The following is a 14,529-nucleotide window of genomic DNA, read 5'->3' as shown; positions in this document are numbered from 1 at the left end:
AAGTTCTTTAATTTTCTCAGTTACTCTAAAAGCTTTTGTTTCAGCTATTAGAGAATTTAGTTTGTTCTCTTGCATTTTGTCCCGCTGAACTAGACATTGCTCATGACCTGGACCTCAAGTGGTCTTTAGGTCTCTTGAAGTCGAGGTGCATTAAATGCCTTATCAATCTTTTTTTTTTCTTTTTTTTTTTAACCTTGATGTACTTTATAAATTTTGTCTGCAGAGCTGTGTGGGCCTTTAAAACGGTTTCTTTAAAGCACTTAACTATGTAAACTCTCGTATACAAATGGATACTGTAAGTTTAACACTCAGCCTAGGCCAGTAGTTCACGCCTACACATTTTGTATCTCATATATGGTAATACAATATGGCAACAACAGATAAGAAAGTTGCTGTATAAAAATACATGAATGGTGATACAACCACAGTAGGCTGTGGGTAAACACGAGTAGGCTACTGACCTACTGAATTGTGTATCTTTTACAGAGAAAGGAAGGGTTGCATTATTTCAAAGCGTATTTATGTAGTATATTGCTTCAAATTTTTGGGGAAAAGGTAGATAATTGCCTTCTGCATAAAGTTGTAAGTTTAAAGCGTGATGGTTGTGTATATAAGCATATTTAATGTTTACTGTTATGCGGTATTGTCAAGGTAAGGTGAGGAAGAGTATGGAGTTGCCCTTGAGCACCTGTAGATTTTTCACTTGCCCTTATCCAAATTTCACCATTGTCTGACAGGGCCTTGGCTCTATTAATCCAGATAATCGAGGGAATACTTGTCAAGAATAATTCTGACAAGAACTAAAACATTTGAGACACCAGGTAAAGAGCAGCGAACTAGACAGTCACTTAGGTCACCCAGGAGAGACCTTAGACTTTTTTTGTTTTCAATGCTGACCACACCAGCTGTTGCAAAGGTATAACCATCTTGAGCAATAGGGAAGTATCCAAATACCAGATTTTAAGAAAATTTTGACAACATAAATGAGAAACAATTTAGAATTTTTTTACCCTATCATATCTACTCTTAGTACAGTAGAAATAATTTGGTAAAGCTGTGATTTTACTACATAGCCAAAAGTAAAATGCATCCCCAAAAAAAAGGCTGCTATGCTATTATGGTTGACTGTGCATTGCTTATAGTAGGTTTCAAAGGTTTAAACTTTGTTCATGAGTGGCACTTGCAAGGGACAGGCCATTGCAAATTCACGCAACAACCTTGAGACTGAACATACATCAGTGATCAGTGCCTAGCTGCTTCCTCCCCCCACAACTAAGCAAGGGCCATGGAAAACTAGGCTTTGATTACTGATGACTTGAAAGGCAGACCTATGGGTTCTTCCAAAGCCCCCCGTCCCATGCTCACAGAGACAAGAAGGCTGTGTTGTCAGTGAAATCTAGTCATACCATATGCAGGGCTTGACCTGAGGATTACCTCATGGTGAAGTTCTGCCAATACCTACTGAGCTACTGCCTATACTGTGCATTGCCTGGCACATTGTAGATTGTACCAAAGGTTTTCTGTTTCATCCCTTGAGACACCAGATGTATTATTTTATGCCTGTGTTTTCTTAACTTTTCCTATCTAAGTGTCCAGCTTCGTAATTGATTTCTTGCTCCAATTTTTTACTAACTATTCAAGAACAAATCCTTCAAATAAGCCTTTAAAGTAAAAAATTTGTGTTATTAAACAATTTTTTGATAATAATAATAATAACAATAACAATAATCGTAGAAGTTGATACGTATGCACCCATTTTAATTGCAATATCACAAGTCACAGCATACATTTTTTAGGTACTTTTAGAGTATTTTAAAAGATGAAAAATAATCACAAAAGGAATGTCAAATGCCTTGATAAATGAGTTGTGTTTCGTCAGCTGCTTTAGAATATATTCTGTGATAGCAATATTTGCAAGCAATGACTGGAACCTTTCCAGTATGAAAACCTGCTCAGCTTATTATTTCTACTCTAGCTTTATTCCATTGAAAAAGACATCATAATATGTAACTGCTAGAATGTAAATTTTACAATGAAAAAAAATGTTCAAGTGCACTTGAAAATGTGATGCATACAAAATGAACTCCAACTTCTAAAGCCAAACCTATACAAAGCAGATCTTACCTTTCAGAAAACTCTGACACATTCCTGGTTTTTGAGGATCCATTTCAAGAAGTTCTGGAAGGTATCTGTTTGGTTTCCTTTGTAATACTTGACTGTGATTTTGCTTTTGTTGAGGTCTAACTTTACCTATTAAAAAAAAAAGTAAGAAAGATTAGTCTCATTAATAAGTTAAGACACCTTTGTCTATAAAATTCATACTGAATTGTGAAGTTATAGAGGGATGAAGAAATTTGTTTTTATTTAGCATTTCCCAACGTTTTGTGTGTGTGAGAGAGAGAGAGAGAGAGAGAGAGAGAGAGAGTGTAATTGTCGTTGTGAGTGGTTCGGTTGTTGGAGTTGGTTTTGGACTGTCTCTCTGTCTGTCGGTCTGTCGGGAGTTTTTTTCGTTTTTGGGAGGTCTTGGGCAGTTGAGGTCCAACCTTGAAAGTGAACAGGAGTTCGTCTGTTTTTTTGGGACCACATTAATGGTTCATGTGTCTCTTCTTTTTTTGTTGGTTCGTTGTTGGTGGAGGGTCGGTTTAAGTTTTTGTTTCGTGGGTGTGTGCTGTGATTGTGACCGTGGACTTATCCATCTCCAGCAACCAAGATCAGGAGTAGTGTTGCGTGTTGTGTTGTTTGTGGGTGTGAATACCGCCACATAATATTTGGCATAGCACTGGGCAGCTGGTATACAGAGCTGCAGGTGAGATGGTGGCTGGTAAGTGTGACTGAAGAGAAGGATGGAAGAGGGAACTGGTAAGGTTGAGAGAGGAGAATACGTGGGTTGAGGGTGAGAATGAGAGATTGAGGAGTCAGTTGGAGGAGGTGGAGGGAATACTAAGAAGTGCAAAAGAAGAAATGAAGGGAGATGAAAGAGTCAGAAGAGAGAATGGAAGAGAGGATGGATAAAGTTGGAGGGGAATGATGAAAGGTGTGGAAGAAATGGTGAAAGGTATGTTCAAGGGTGTTTTTTTGGAGAAGGGGCTGTTGGAGGCAGGTTCTCTGGAACGTGTGAAGGGGGAAGAAAGAAAAGGAGGAAGAAGTGAATGGAAGCGTGAGTGATGAAAGTGATATGGGAATAGGAAGTAAGAAACGAGGGAATGAGAGGCAGGAGTGAGGAAAGGGAATGAAAAGCAAGGGAAGGAACAGAGAGGGAAGTAAGGATAAGTCAGGGGAAGAAAAAGGGAAGAAGGGAAGGGAAAGGAAACTGGTAAGAGGGAAAGGAAAGTGGAAGGCAGGAAAGAAGGGGAGGAGGGTAAAGGCAGTAGTGATAGTGAGGTGGATGGGGTGAGTGGATAAAAAGTGGATAAAAAGAGGGGAAGAAAGAGTGTAATGAGTAAGATGAATGTAAGTGCAGAAGTTGGACTCTTTGTATTCGGAAGAGGGTATGAAAGGACAGAGCAGAAGTAGCGAAAGTGAGAGTGAAAGTGAGAAAGAAGTGAGAAAGGCTATGTATGTGAGGGAGGTACCGGTGTGAAAAGTATAATGAGTATGGAAGTAGGGATGTGCATGATTTCTTTAGGGAGTATGAAAGGTTTTTGTCAGGATAAGTATGGGGAAAGTAAGAGTATGGGCACGAGAATTAGGAGAGTATTTGACTGGGTTTTACTTGACATGTATGGGGTTATTATGAGTGTGGGAGATGTTGAGTATGACAAGGTGAAAGCTAGATTAGTTGAGCAAGCGGCGTATGAAAGCAGTGTTAAGTATAAGAGGAAGAATGAATTTGATGAGGCAGAATGAAAGCTGGGGAAACCTTGTCACTGTATGTTGTCGGCTGGAGACGTTGGCAAGGGAAGAAGTTTGGGGATGATGGGATAGATGAATGTAAAAAGAGTTAGTACGGAGTTGTTAGGGACAGTGCCAGATGGAGTTAGAGAATTTGTGAACTTGAAGCGGAAGGAGAAGAAAAAAGATGGGCCAATGAAAGGTTGACTTGAGAGAAATTTTGAAATTGTAGAAGATTATGAGCTTGACAGGGTTATAAAGAGAGCAGAAGTGTAAGTGTAAGGGCTGGGGTAGATGAGAGAGTACCAGAGTTTGGAAGCTTTAGGGATGCAGTGTTGAGGGGCCCAATGAGAATGGCCGATAGTGTAATAGATAGAGTGTAAGAGCAAGTAATGTAGAGGTGCAGTGAGGATGAATGATGGGTTTGTAAAAAGAACAACGGGTTGGACAGGTTAGGGATAGTAGTGTACAAAGGGGAAGGTCGATGAGTGGAAGTGACCCGAAGTGTTTTTAGATGTGGAAAGGAAGGACATACAAAGAATGAGTGTAGGTGGGCTTTGGGAGTGTTTGGTGTAGGCAACCGGGACATTTGGTAAGGGAGTGTATGAAAGATAGGGGGGCAATGCTACCGGTGCGGACAGGTCGGTCATATGCTAATGGTTGTAGGGTTGCCAGGTGAATGTAATATGTGGCAACTGTGGTAAGAATGGGCATTATGGAGAATGTGTTCAGAACCGAGGCGAAGTGTGTCGAATGTGGAATGGAAGGGCATGTATCAGTGTATGTAGACGAAAAGAGGGTGACTGTGACAGCTTAATTCGGGAAACTGAGTGTGAAGGGGTTCAAATGGGTGGATCCTCCAGGATACAAGCGGTGCGTGTGATGCATGTGCGTGAGGGTTGTTGCATGAGGGAGGCTTTGCTGGAAAGACTGACGCAGTGCATGAAGCAATTTGTTTTGATAGAGTATATGGCAGAAAACGTAAGAAAGGGAAGAAACGTAAGTGAACGGAATGATCGTAAGTTGTGTGATAGGGGGTGTGGTGCCAAAGTGAAAATGAGTGATAAAGCGTGTAATACGGATGAATGGGATGGTATGGATAGAGCATTATAGCATATCTTGGGTTTGATATAACTGAGTTGACTGAGCGTGTGGGGGTTGGTGAACGGTTGGAGGTGAGCAGAAAGTGTAGAGTAAGAGAGCGTAGCAGTGATGAGCAGTGATTGAAAGCATGAATGAATCGTTGCAAGAATTGGAAAGGTCAATGAGCGAATGGGATGGGTTAGTTGAAGAAGAATTGGGGGGAGGTATTTGGGAACGAGGTTAGAGGGTATAGATGAGATTGTGGATGAAATTGAGAGTGGTAATAGTGAAGAAGATAGCGTGAATCTGAGAGAGAATGGAGGAGAAAATGTAAATCTGAATGTTGCTGGAAGAGAGAGAGTCTGAGAAATGATTGTGCCCATGAACGCGATCTAGAGGACCTGCTAGTGAGCATCCGTGGGTGTTGCGTAAAGAGCGATTTGAAAGGGGTGTGAAAGGTGTTGGTTGGGAAATGCTAAAAGGGGAAATATAGAGGATGAAGAAATTTGTTTTTGTTTAGCATTTCCCAACGTTTTGTGTGAGAGAGAGAGAGAGTGTAAATTGCGTTGTGAGTGGTTCGGTTATTGGAGTTGGTTTTACGGCTGTCTCTCTGTCTGTCGGTCTGTCTAGGGTTTTTTCGTTTTTGGGGAGGTCTTGGGCAGTTGAGGTCCAAACCTTGAAAAAGTGAACGGGAGTTCGTCTGTTTTTTTGGGACCACATTAATGGTTCATGTCTCTTCTTTTTTTTTTGGTTCGTTGTTGGTGGAGGTCGGTTTAAGTTTTTTTGTTTTCATTAGGTGTGTGTGCTGTGATTGTGACCGTGGACCTTATCCATCTCCAGCAACCGAAGATCAGGAGTGATGTTTAAGTGTTGTGTTGTTTGTGGGTGTGAATACCGCCACAAAGTATGGGTGAAGCTCATTTGCTATCAAAATGCATTTCATGTTATGCGAGGAGTCATACAAGAACTGTTGTGCTTGTCCATTGGCTCTTCACCCAGCATGTTAATCATGTCACAGGATTTCTCTCCCAGATTGACTTCTGCTGTTGTGGAGGCAGCCCCCTTGCCTGCATCTCAGGTCCATGATGCTGTGCCTCCACAACCTGTTTCTTCTGCTGCTATGTCTTGTATATCTTAGGTGCCAGTGTCAAAACCCATTCGTATACCACATGTAAAGGACACTCTTCACCCTGAACCTAATCTATGTAACTAATCAACCTGCCACCTGCTACAACTTGTTGATGCTGAAGTTCATGCCACCATATCTGGGCATTCTGAAACCACCTCAACTGAACCATTTTCACTCCCAAAACAAACTAGCAGAAAGGCAAGCACCAAGCCCGAGGCATAGCAGCCTCCCATCTCGGCATACCAAGGTACATAGTCATTCTTGGTCTCATGGCCATGACTAGGAATATTGTTCAGGGGATAACTTTGTCTTCAGACATTGTTCCTCAGCCCAGCATCATTGTGACTGTAATTGTATTGCAAGAACAGATCTTCATCATGGAGATTTGCTCTTCTGACATTTTGAGAACCTCAGGTATTCCTATGACTCCTTGCATCACGTTCAAGTGGCTAAGGTTTGATTCACCTCAGGTGGAGAACTATGATGAACAAATGGATGAGTATCTCCTTGCTCATTAGTAAATTTCCTTTGCTGAAGTGCCGGCCTGGGTTTAAGGCATTTTTAGCTATGAATGGCCTTGGAGTCCTATTCTCCACCATCCTCATGGACATCTTGCTCAAGATGCAAGATCAGGGCACAAGTTGCAGTTATGACTGCCCCCTGAGGGTCTCCTCATATGTCCTTTCTTGACCACTGCCTGTGAAAATACTAGAGGATATAAGGGTGTTCTTCCCCTACTCATCACCTTTCTCTCATGACAGAGGTCATGCTAAGTTGTGCTTGCATTTTTCTGATTAAGTCCTGTCCCTTTGTCCCGTGCAGAGGTGGAAACATACAAAAAGTTTTTTGGGAAGGCCATGATATCTATTTGTTTGAAGGAATGGGCCCTCAGTGGTGCTGTAAAGTCCCTGCTAAGCGGGTTTTCTGTGGTGAACCGCCTGTTTCCTACAGTAACGCTCCTACGAGATTGGGTCAAGCCCGTTTTCTACGGTAACGTTCCTACGAGATTGGGTCAAGCAAATATATCTATGTAAATACGTATCTACTACTAATTCATTTGCTCCTGTTTTCTTTGCACTTGTGTTAGAATATTGTGTCAATTCTTGTTAACTTACCTTTTGTGTTACTTGTATCTACCTATTATAATTAACACCGAGAGTAATTGACCTCGGGTCACCTGTATTCTATTGTATTCCTCTGTGAGACGTCCGCACGCCACCTTATAAGCGGCCTGCCTTCTTAATAAACTAGCAATACATGTCCACCTGCTCATTATTTTGCACGTCTTATAGTGGTGACCCTGGAGTGGTTCCCGGAGCCATTAGCGGACTCATATGGTGACCTAGTCTTGGCTCCAAGAGCTACCCCCGCCCCTAACGGACTAAACACGGCGCTTTAACAAAGCGTTCGGGCGTGCTGACTCTCGTCAGCAGATCACCAGTGTCATTAGCGGACACACACGGCACGCTCCCAAGTGCGTATTGACATGAGTAACCCACTCCCAGTAAGAGGGCAATAGTGAATATGGACGCCGACATTCCCTCCCACATACAGTTAACCACAAACTTCACGGACACAGACATCTCCCTCGCGCACAACCTGCCCGTGCCCTTCCCCACGCCTGGGCTTGTGCACTCCTCCACGCCGATACCCGCTCCCCGCACGCTGCCCATCCTGACGGAACAAACAAGATCCGCCCTCACCATAAAACTGCCGCCCTTCACACAAAGCAACCTGTCATCATGGCTCTACAGGGTCGAGGGGCAGTTAAGGCTGGTGGGACTTACCGATGAGGTCCTTCAAGCAGACGCCGTGATCAACGCCCCTCCGGAAGAAGTCTACAGGAAGCTCGTCCAGTGGGTGTCTGCTGCACGTCCCGTCACCTACCCAAAACTGAAGGCCTCTCTCGTCAAGACCTGCTCCCTGCTGGTCTCCGAGAGGGCGACCCGTGCCCTTGATCTCGTGAACAACCCTCGACACGACCAGAACATCCTGGAGGCTCGGGACGTGATCCCGAGATGGACAGCAGTGGCAGGCAGTCGGAGATAAGCCTGTCAAGGGAGATCATCCTCCGTCAGCTCCTCCCTAAGGTCTGGACCCAGATCCTCAAGCCCTATACAATACCGCTTGGGGACCTACTCAAGACGGCGCAGCAACTGACAGACTCCACAAGGGCAGTGAAGCGGGCATTCACACCCACACACCCCATCAGCTCCCAGCCCAGCGGGCCGCCGAGAGAGGGAGATAAGCGCCCGTCGCCAGGCGGCGCCGACCTACCACGGGAAAGCATCCACGAGCGCTTGCTGCACTTTACCACCAGCGGTGCGGCAAGGATGCCCGGAACTGCCAACCTCCCTGCCCGTTCACCCATCCAAAAAATGGGGGAGGCGGCCAACAATACAGGCGCCCCTGCAGCAGAAGGAACCAGGAGCCCAAAACCAGTAGGCTTCTATGTCGCGACACCATCTCGACAGGATGGTACTGGTTGACACTGGGCCTGTCGATCAGTGTTCCCACCATCCAGAGGACCACAAACGCCCGCGGACCGGCTGCCTTCCTGACGGCCTGCTTGGGTCCCCATCCTCTCCAACAGCACCAGGCTCCTGTCGATCTCCATCCTCGGCTGGAGGTACAGCTGGAGCTTCGTAGTCGCGGACGTAAGGACCCCACTCCTGGGCACGGACGTCCTCACCCACTTCAGTCTGGCAGTCGACGTCGGTCGCAAACGCCTATTGGACACCGACTCCTGCCAGTTCCTTCCCCTGGCGACGCGCCCCAGCGCAGCCATCTACTCCGTCGTCCCGCACCAGTATGCCCAGCTGCTGAAGGAGTTCCCTGGCGTCTTCAAGACCGAACTGCGCCAGATCCCCCAAAGAACACCTGCGACACATCCAAAAGGTCCTGCAGCGCCTGCAGGAGAACAGCCTCGTCGTTAGGTTTGACAAGTGCACCTTCGGCGTCGAAAGAGTTGACTTCCTGGGCCACGAGATATCCCCGGGGGGCGTCCGTCCACTCGCATCGAAGGTCGCAGCCATCACCAGGTTTCCCACCCCTACCTCCATCAAAGCCGTACAAGAATTCCTCAGGATGGTCAACTACTACAGGAGGTTCATCCCTGGGGTCACGCACACCATGGCCCCCCTGACGGAGATCCTGAAGGGCCACCTGAAGTCCTTAGTTTGGGGACCCGACCAGCAGCAGGCCTTTTCCCTGACGAAGGCCGCCCTCGCCGAGGCAGCCGCCGTGGCCCACCAGGACCCCAACGCCCCCCTTCAGCTGACGACGGACGCCAGCAACGCCAGCCGTGGGGCTGTCCTGGAGCAGGTCGTCGCTGGAGCCCCCAGCCCGCATCGCCTTCTTCGTGTTGAAGTTCAGCCCCTCGGAGTCCCGCTACAGCACCTTCGACAGGGAACTCTGCGCAGTTCATCGGGCTATATGTCACTTCAAGTTCCTCCTGGAGGGTACGCCCTTCACAATCTGGATGGACCACCAGCCGCTGGTCCATGCCTTCACAAAACAGAGGACACATGTGCTTCCAGGCGGCAGCGACATCGCGACCGTAGCGGGTTCACCTGCGCGACCAAGAAGTACCTTCCCGGCCAGAACCGCAGCAACGAGCGCCCTCTCGGGATCGGAAGCAACGCGGTACAGCTCGGATCGACTGCAGGACCCTCACCTGAGAGCCGAACCGCCCGGCTACGAGGGCTCAGCCCTGCCGCACCGCCATCCGTCGCTCAAGTGGAAGGGTTTCACCCTGAGAACCAGCACTGCTGAGCAACATGGTGCCGGCCAGCCCTGCTGGTTTCCCTTCCCACCGTTGTCTGGTGTTCAATGGCATCCACTGGCTGTCCACCCCTCTGGCAGGGCTGACTGACCAGCTGTCGGCAGAGAGGTGCGTCTGGCCACGGTGTGCGGAGGATGCGCGGCAGGCGAGACAGTGCATCCGGTGCAGACCAGCAAAGTAGAAGCGACTCTGCCTTCTGTCTGAGCTGTGGTCCGCCCTGGTATGCCTGCTGGGGACCTCTCACCACACCACCACCTCCTACAACCCCGCAGCCAACGGATTGGTGAAGAGATTCCACAGGTCCTGAAGGTGTCCCTCATGGTCCACTGCACCGCCGAGGATTGGAAGTACCAGCTGCCTTGGGTCAGGTCCTCGGGCTGAGACTGCCCCAGAGCCACCGGCAACCTGTCGCAGAGAAAGTCTAATGGGAGCCTCGCCGAGTCCCGGCAAACTCATCACCGGGATCGCCAACTTGACAGTCAAGAGGTCCGCGACATAGTCGGAAAGTTCTCCCCTGCCAGCGGGCGTAATCGACAGGTCGACTCTTTCATGCCTCCTGGCCTGTCCACCAACCACGCCTTCATCAGAACCACGCCGTCTGCCCTCCACTAATTCAGGCCTGCAGGGGCCCTTCCTGATGTCGACAACACCAAAGCATTCATTTGGCCCTGCACAGGAAGGACGACTGGTGTCTGTCGAACGCTCAACCGCCCTGTTGGAGGAAGTGTCGACGATACCGCGCAGCCCTCATGAAGAACCGTCACCTCTGCAGCCAGCCCAGCCCAAAAGAAAGTCTCGTGGCCACCCCCGGAAGCACCCTGACAGTGCCACAGCCAGCTGCTCCTGCTCACACTGCACCCCCCAGCTGACTTCGTGGAGCCATGGCACTCTCCAGCGGCCCAGCAGATACCTAGTTTAATCAGACATTACCCACGTCTTTTGGGGGGGAGTATTGTAAAGTCCCCGCTAAGCGGGTTTTCTACAGTGAACTGCACGTTTTCTACGGTAACGCTCCTATGAGATTGGGTCAAGCAAAAATAGCCACATTTTATCTATGTAAATACGTATCTACTACTAGTTCATTTGCTCCTGTTTTCTTTGCACATGTGTTAGAATATTTTTGTGTCAGTTCTTGTTAACTTACCTTTGATGTTACTTGTATCTACCTATTATAATTAACACCGAGTAATTGACCTCGGTCACCTGTATTCTATTGTATTCCTCTGCAGGCACGCGTCATCGCCGCCTTTGTAAGTGGCCTGCGTTCTGAATAAACTAGCAGTACATGTCCACCTGCTCATTATTTTGCACCTCTTATAGTGCCAGCACTTTCCTGGCACTATACGTCAGATAGTGCCAAGTCACGAGATTTCCAAAACTCATCGGATGATTGTTTCTCTACATAGCTTGTAGTATTCATCCTGATAAACCTTTTGCTAAAGATGATGAAGCCATCTTTGAAGATTCCCTAAGCCCTCTTTTTCTGTCCTTACTTCCTAAAGCTCTGCATGACTGACCCCTTAGATCCTATTATTCCTTTGGAGTCAATTGCCTCTTCTCCAGCTCAGAGGTGCCATGCATCAGCCAGTGTTTGAGACCCTTGACTTCATAATGCCTCACATTTTCATTCTAGGCAGGAATATATGTTCCCTAGAAATAATTTCAATCAGAGGGTTTATGTTCACCCTTTTCCCTTCTCAAGAAGGCCAAACAGCAGTAAAATCACCACAGCACGTTAGAGCTTTCTTCCCCCTAGGACAGGATTTTCTCGAGTGGGAGCATGTATCCAGAAACACAGGAGTGCTTGGAGGGATGTAGAACCCTAGGTTCACAATTGACTTTGCTGTCCATTTTTGGAGACAACCCCTCTGTTGCCATACAGTTATTCTTTATTTCCCTATATGCTTCTGAAGGTTGAAGACAATTAAAAACTTCAGTAATCTGAAAAGTTTTCATTGTTTGACCTCACTTAGGATGAAGGCAGTGGCATCTGTAAGATGGTCAGTTATGAGAGTAGATTTTCTTGGCTTATTTGGATCAGGGCATTTACTTCCCCATTCCCATCCACCCATTCCTGTGGAAGTCCCCACTGTTCATATTGAAGGGAAAAGTCTTATTGATTTCACATCCTCTTCCTTGGTTATTGACAACACTGCAAGTTTTGCAGGAACTTAGCTTTGTTGGCTGCCTAAACTCTCGGCACTGGAATCTGTGTCTGACACCAAGATAGGATCCTCAAAATCATCAGCAGTCTGCGTTATTAGTTTTTGGGACTGAAAATAAATTGACAGAAATCAGATTTCACCACTTGCGCTACAGTAGCTTATTTAGGAATGGTTACTGAAACTCAGAGGGAACTTTCTTGACCCTCTAAGAACAAGCTTTAAAGATTTGCGACAGCTCTTACAGTTTCACAGATGTCCCCATCGATGGAGATCTGGCTCCTGGTGTCCCCAGAGAAGCTAGTGATCACAACTACTTTAAAATTCAATCCCTCCAGCTACAGCTCAGCAATTTTTGGAGGATGGCATCGATGTCCATGGATTTTCCATTTCCTTCAGTAATGGCAATGTAAAAGCCATTCTCCAGTCTTAGTAACTGAAGCGTTGCTAGACCTTCAGTGGCAGAACTAGAAAAACCACCCGCAGCAGGGTGTTGTGATGGTTCTTCCAGGTTTGGAAGTTCTGATCTCCAAGACATTGACTCAGGACTTGGGAAGCATTATCAAAAGTATTAGCTATTGTACTTCTCTGTGATATATGTGCAAACAACTAATTAACCTACTTGATCTCAAAAAGGGGGATTTTATTAAACGATTCATAAGTATAAAGAGAAACATGTTTTAGTGAGAATGCAAGGAAATATTTGAACTGTTTCATTGTTGGATGCCATTTGATTGTTGGATGCCATCCCATTTTTAGAGTTAATAAAGGGATTTTGACAAAGGAAAAATCTATTTCTGAGGAAGGTCCCGTGTCACCGGTGAAATTCCATTACAGCACGAATTTCTAGGTATAACATTGCTAGATATACCAGAGAAAAAGAGCTTTCCAGGAAAGCTGAGGTTACTACCCTCAGTCGAGCGCCTTCTAGGAAGACGACCGGTATAAAGAAGGGTGAGTGAAATACCACTACCACGAAACCTACTGAAAGATCTCTCCATCAAAATCCCGAACAGAGCGGTGAGCCGTTACAGCCCCTACACTCAACACCCCCAGGACGGGCGACACCAGCCGCCACCTGCCTCATTCCATGCTAGCATTAACCCCAGACTTGTGTGCAAGTGGGGGAGTACTAGGTGATCAGGAGGAGGTCACGGACACGGGGACCTTTCTCAGAAATAGATTTTCCTTTGTCAAAATCCTTTCTGAGTCCAGTCCCGTGTCAGCCGGTGAAATAGTGATAGAGAATCATGCTGCTGCTGCAACTACAAGGAAAAAAGGGGGTAATCTGAAGAAAAGGCAAAAATTTTACAAAATAATTTTAATCCAAATAATCTCTTCCATGTAGCAAGAATATCAAGACTAAGGCATACTAAATCTAAAGGCACATCAAAAAACTTAATACTATGAACGGGAGGTCCCCTGCACTGACGGGAAGAAGCCCCAAAAATCTTTAAAATTACTTAAAGCAAGGTGAAACATGAAATGTGCAAATAATAGCAAATACAACCTTAATACTATACACGTAAACTTAGGCTAAACACGAAGAGACAAGATCAATGAAAATTAACACATACAGAACATATACATATATCTGGGGTAATGTGAGCCAAAATAAAAACCGCCAGTACCCATAAGAAAAAAACAACATGGCATGTCAGATTACACTTTTCCATCAACAGATACAAGATACATCAATATGAGGAGCCAGGCAGTGAGGTATAATCAACCAGGAGAATAAGCAGATAAGTAAATGAGGCAGGCGGGCGGGGGAAAGGAAAGGATAAGGATATGATTAATTAAAAGGTGGGGAGATGACACTTCCCACTGCTATGGTAGAAAATTTCAGGCTTGACGATTTTTTAAATAGTGGCGTTTAAACACTAGAGGTGATTTCCAACCCGTAAATTTAGATAACTCTGAGTATCCATATTATGAAAGTAATTAATGGAAGTAGCAACTGCTGAATATCATGAACCTTAGGAACTGAATCTGCTGGCCTGTTTAATGAAATATAGAATTTGTTGTCTTATAGCATTCAGTGAAAGAGTACCACCTTTCCCTGATAAAAGAGGACCAGATTTACTCTGTGGAGTCCTTAAAAGGTAAGATTTAAGTGTATAAACTGGACATAAAGACTGGTCTTGAGGAAGGCACCACTTCCAAGGAGACCACCTGTCCTGTGGGTCTTCGTTCTTAGCTAAAAATCTAGGTCAGGGGAAAGGGGAGGACCTCTCTCCAGACGGGAGGAAGTTCACAAAATTATCACCTCTGAGAGCCGACATGACTCTGAGATTCTAGCACCTGAAAGGCCAAGCTAAACAAAAATAAAGTCTTCCTTAACAGATCCTGATAAGAGCAATGAAAGTCCAACTCTCTGATGCTAACTTAAGGACGTCATTGAGAAACCACGTGGCAGACTGTGGCGTGATACTGGTCTCAGACTTGTTTACGCTCTGGGGGATGATGAAAATAGGAATCTGTAAGGGTCGATTTTAAAAGCCGTAAAGAATACTTTCTTCAATGCTGACTTGACTGTG

At 46.0% G+C, this 14,529-nt stretch overlaps 2 protein-coding genes across 5 annotated transcripts in view; one reads left to right on the top strand and one right to left on the bottom strand.

Moving 5' to 3' along the window:
• LOC136836086 (vacuolar protein sorting-associated protein 26C) overlaps positions 1-14,529 on the top strand; it is a 340,756-nt gene that overhangs the window by 111,002 nt on the left and 215,225 nt on the right. The window lies entirely within an intron of this gene.
• The window catches only part of LOC136836111 (uncharacterized), a 169,609-nt gene that overhangs the window by 37,805 nt on the left and 117,275 nt on the right, over positions 1-14,529 (bottom strand). Inside the window, exon 15 of the mRNA XM_067100102.1 lies at positions 2,129-2,250. Coding sequence (XP_066956203.1) covers positions 2,129-2,250 — 122 coding nt within the window. The remainder of the gene's footprint in view (positions 1-2,128; positions 2,251-14,529) is intronic.

Source organism: Macrobrachium rosenbergii, chromosome 56 (genome assembly GCF_040412425.1).
Source record: "Macrobrachium rosenbergii isolate ZJJX-2024 chromosome 56, ASM4041242v1, whole genome shotgun sequence".
Taxonomy (NCBI): domain Eukaryota; kingdom Metazoa; phylum Arthropoda; class Malacostraca; order Decapoda; family Palaemonidae; genus Macrobrachium; species Macrobrachium rosenbergii.
The sequence above is the reverse complement of the archived record's forward strand: the minus strand, read 5'-3'. Positions and strand labels throughout refer to the sequence as shown.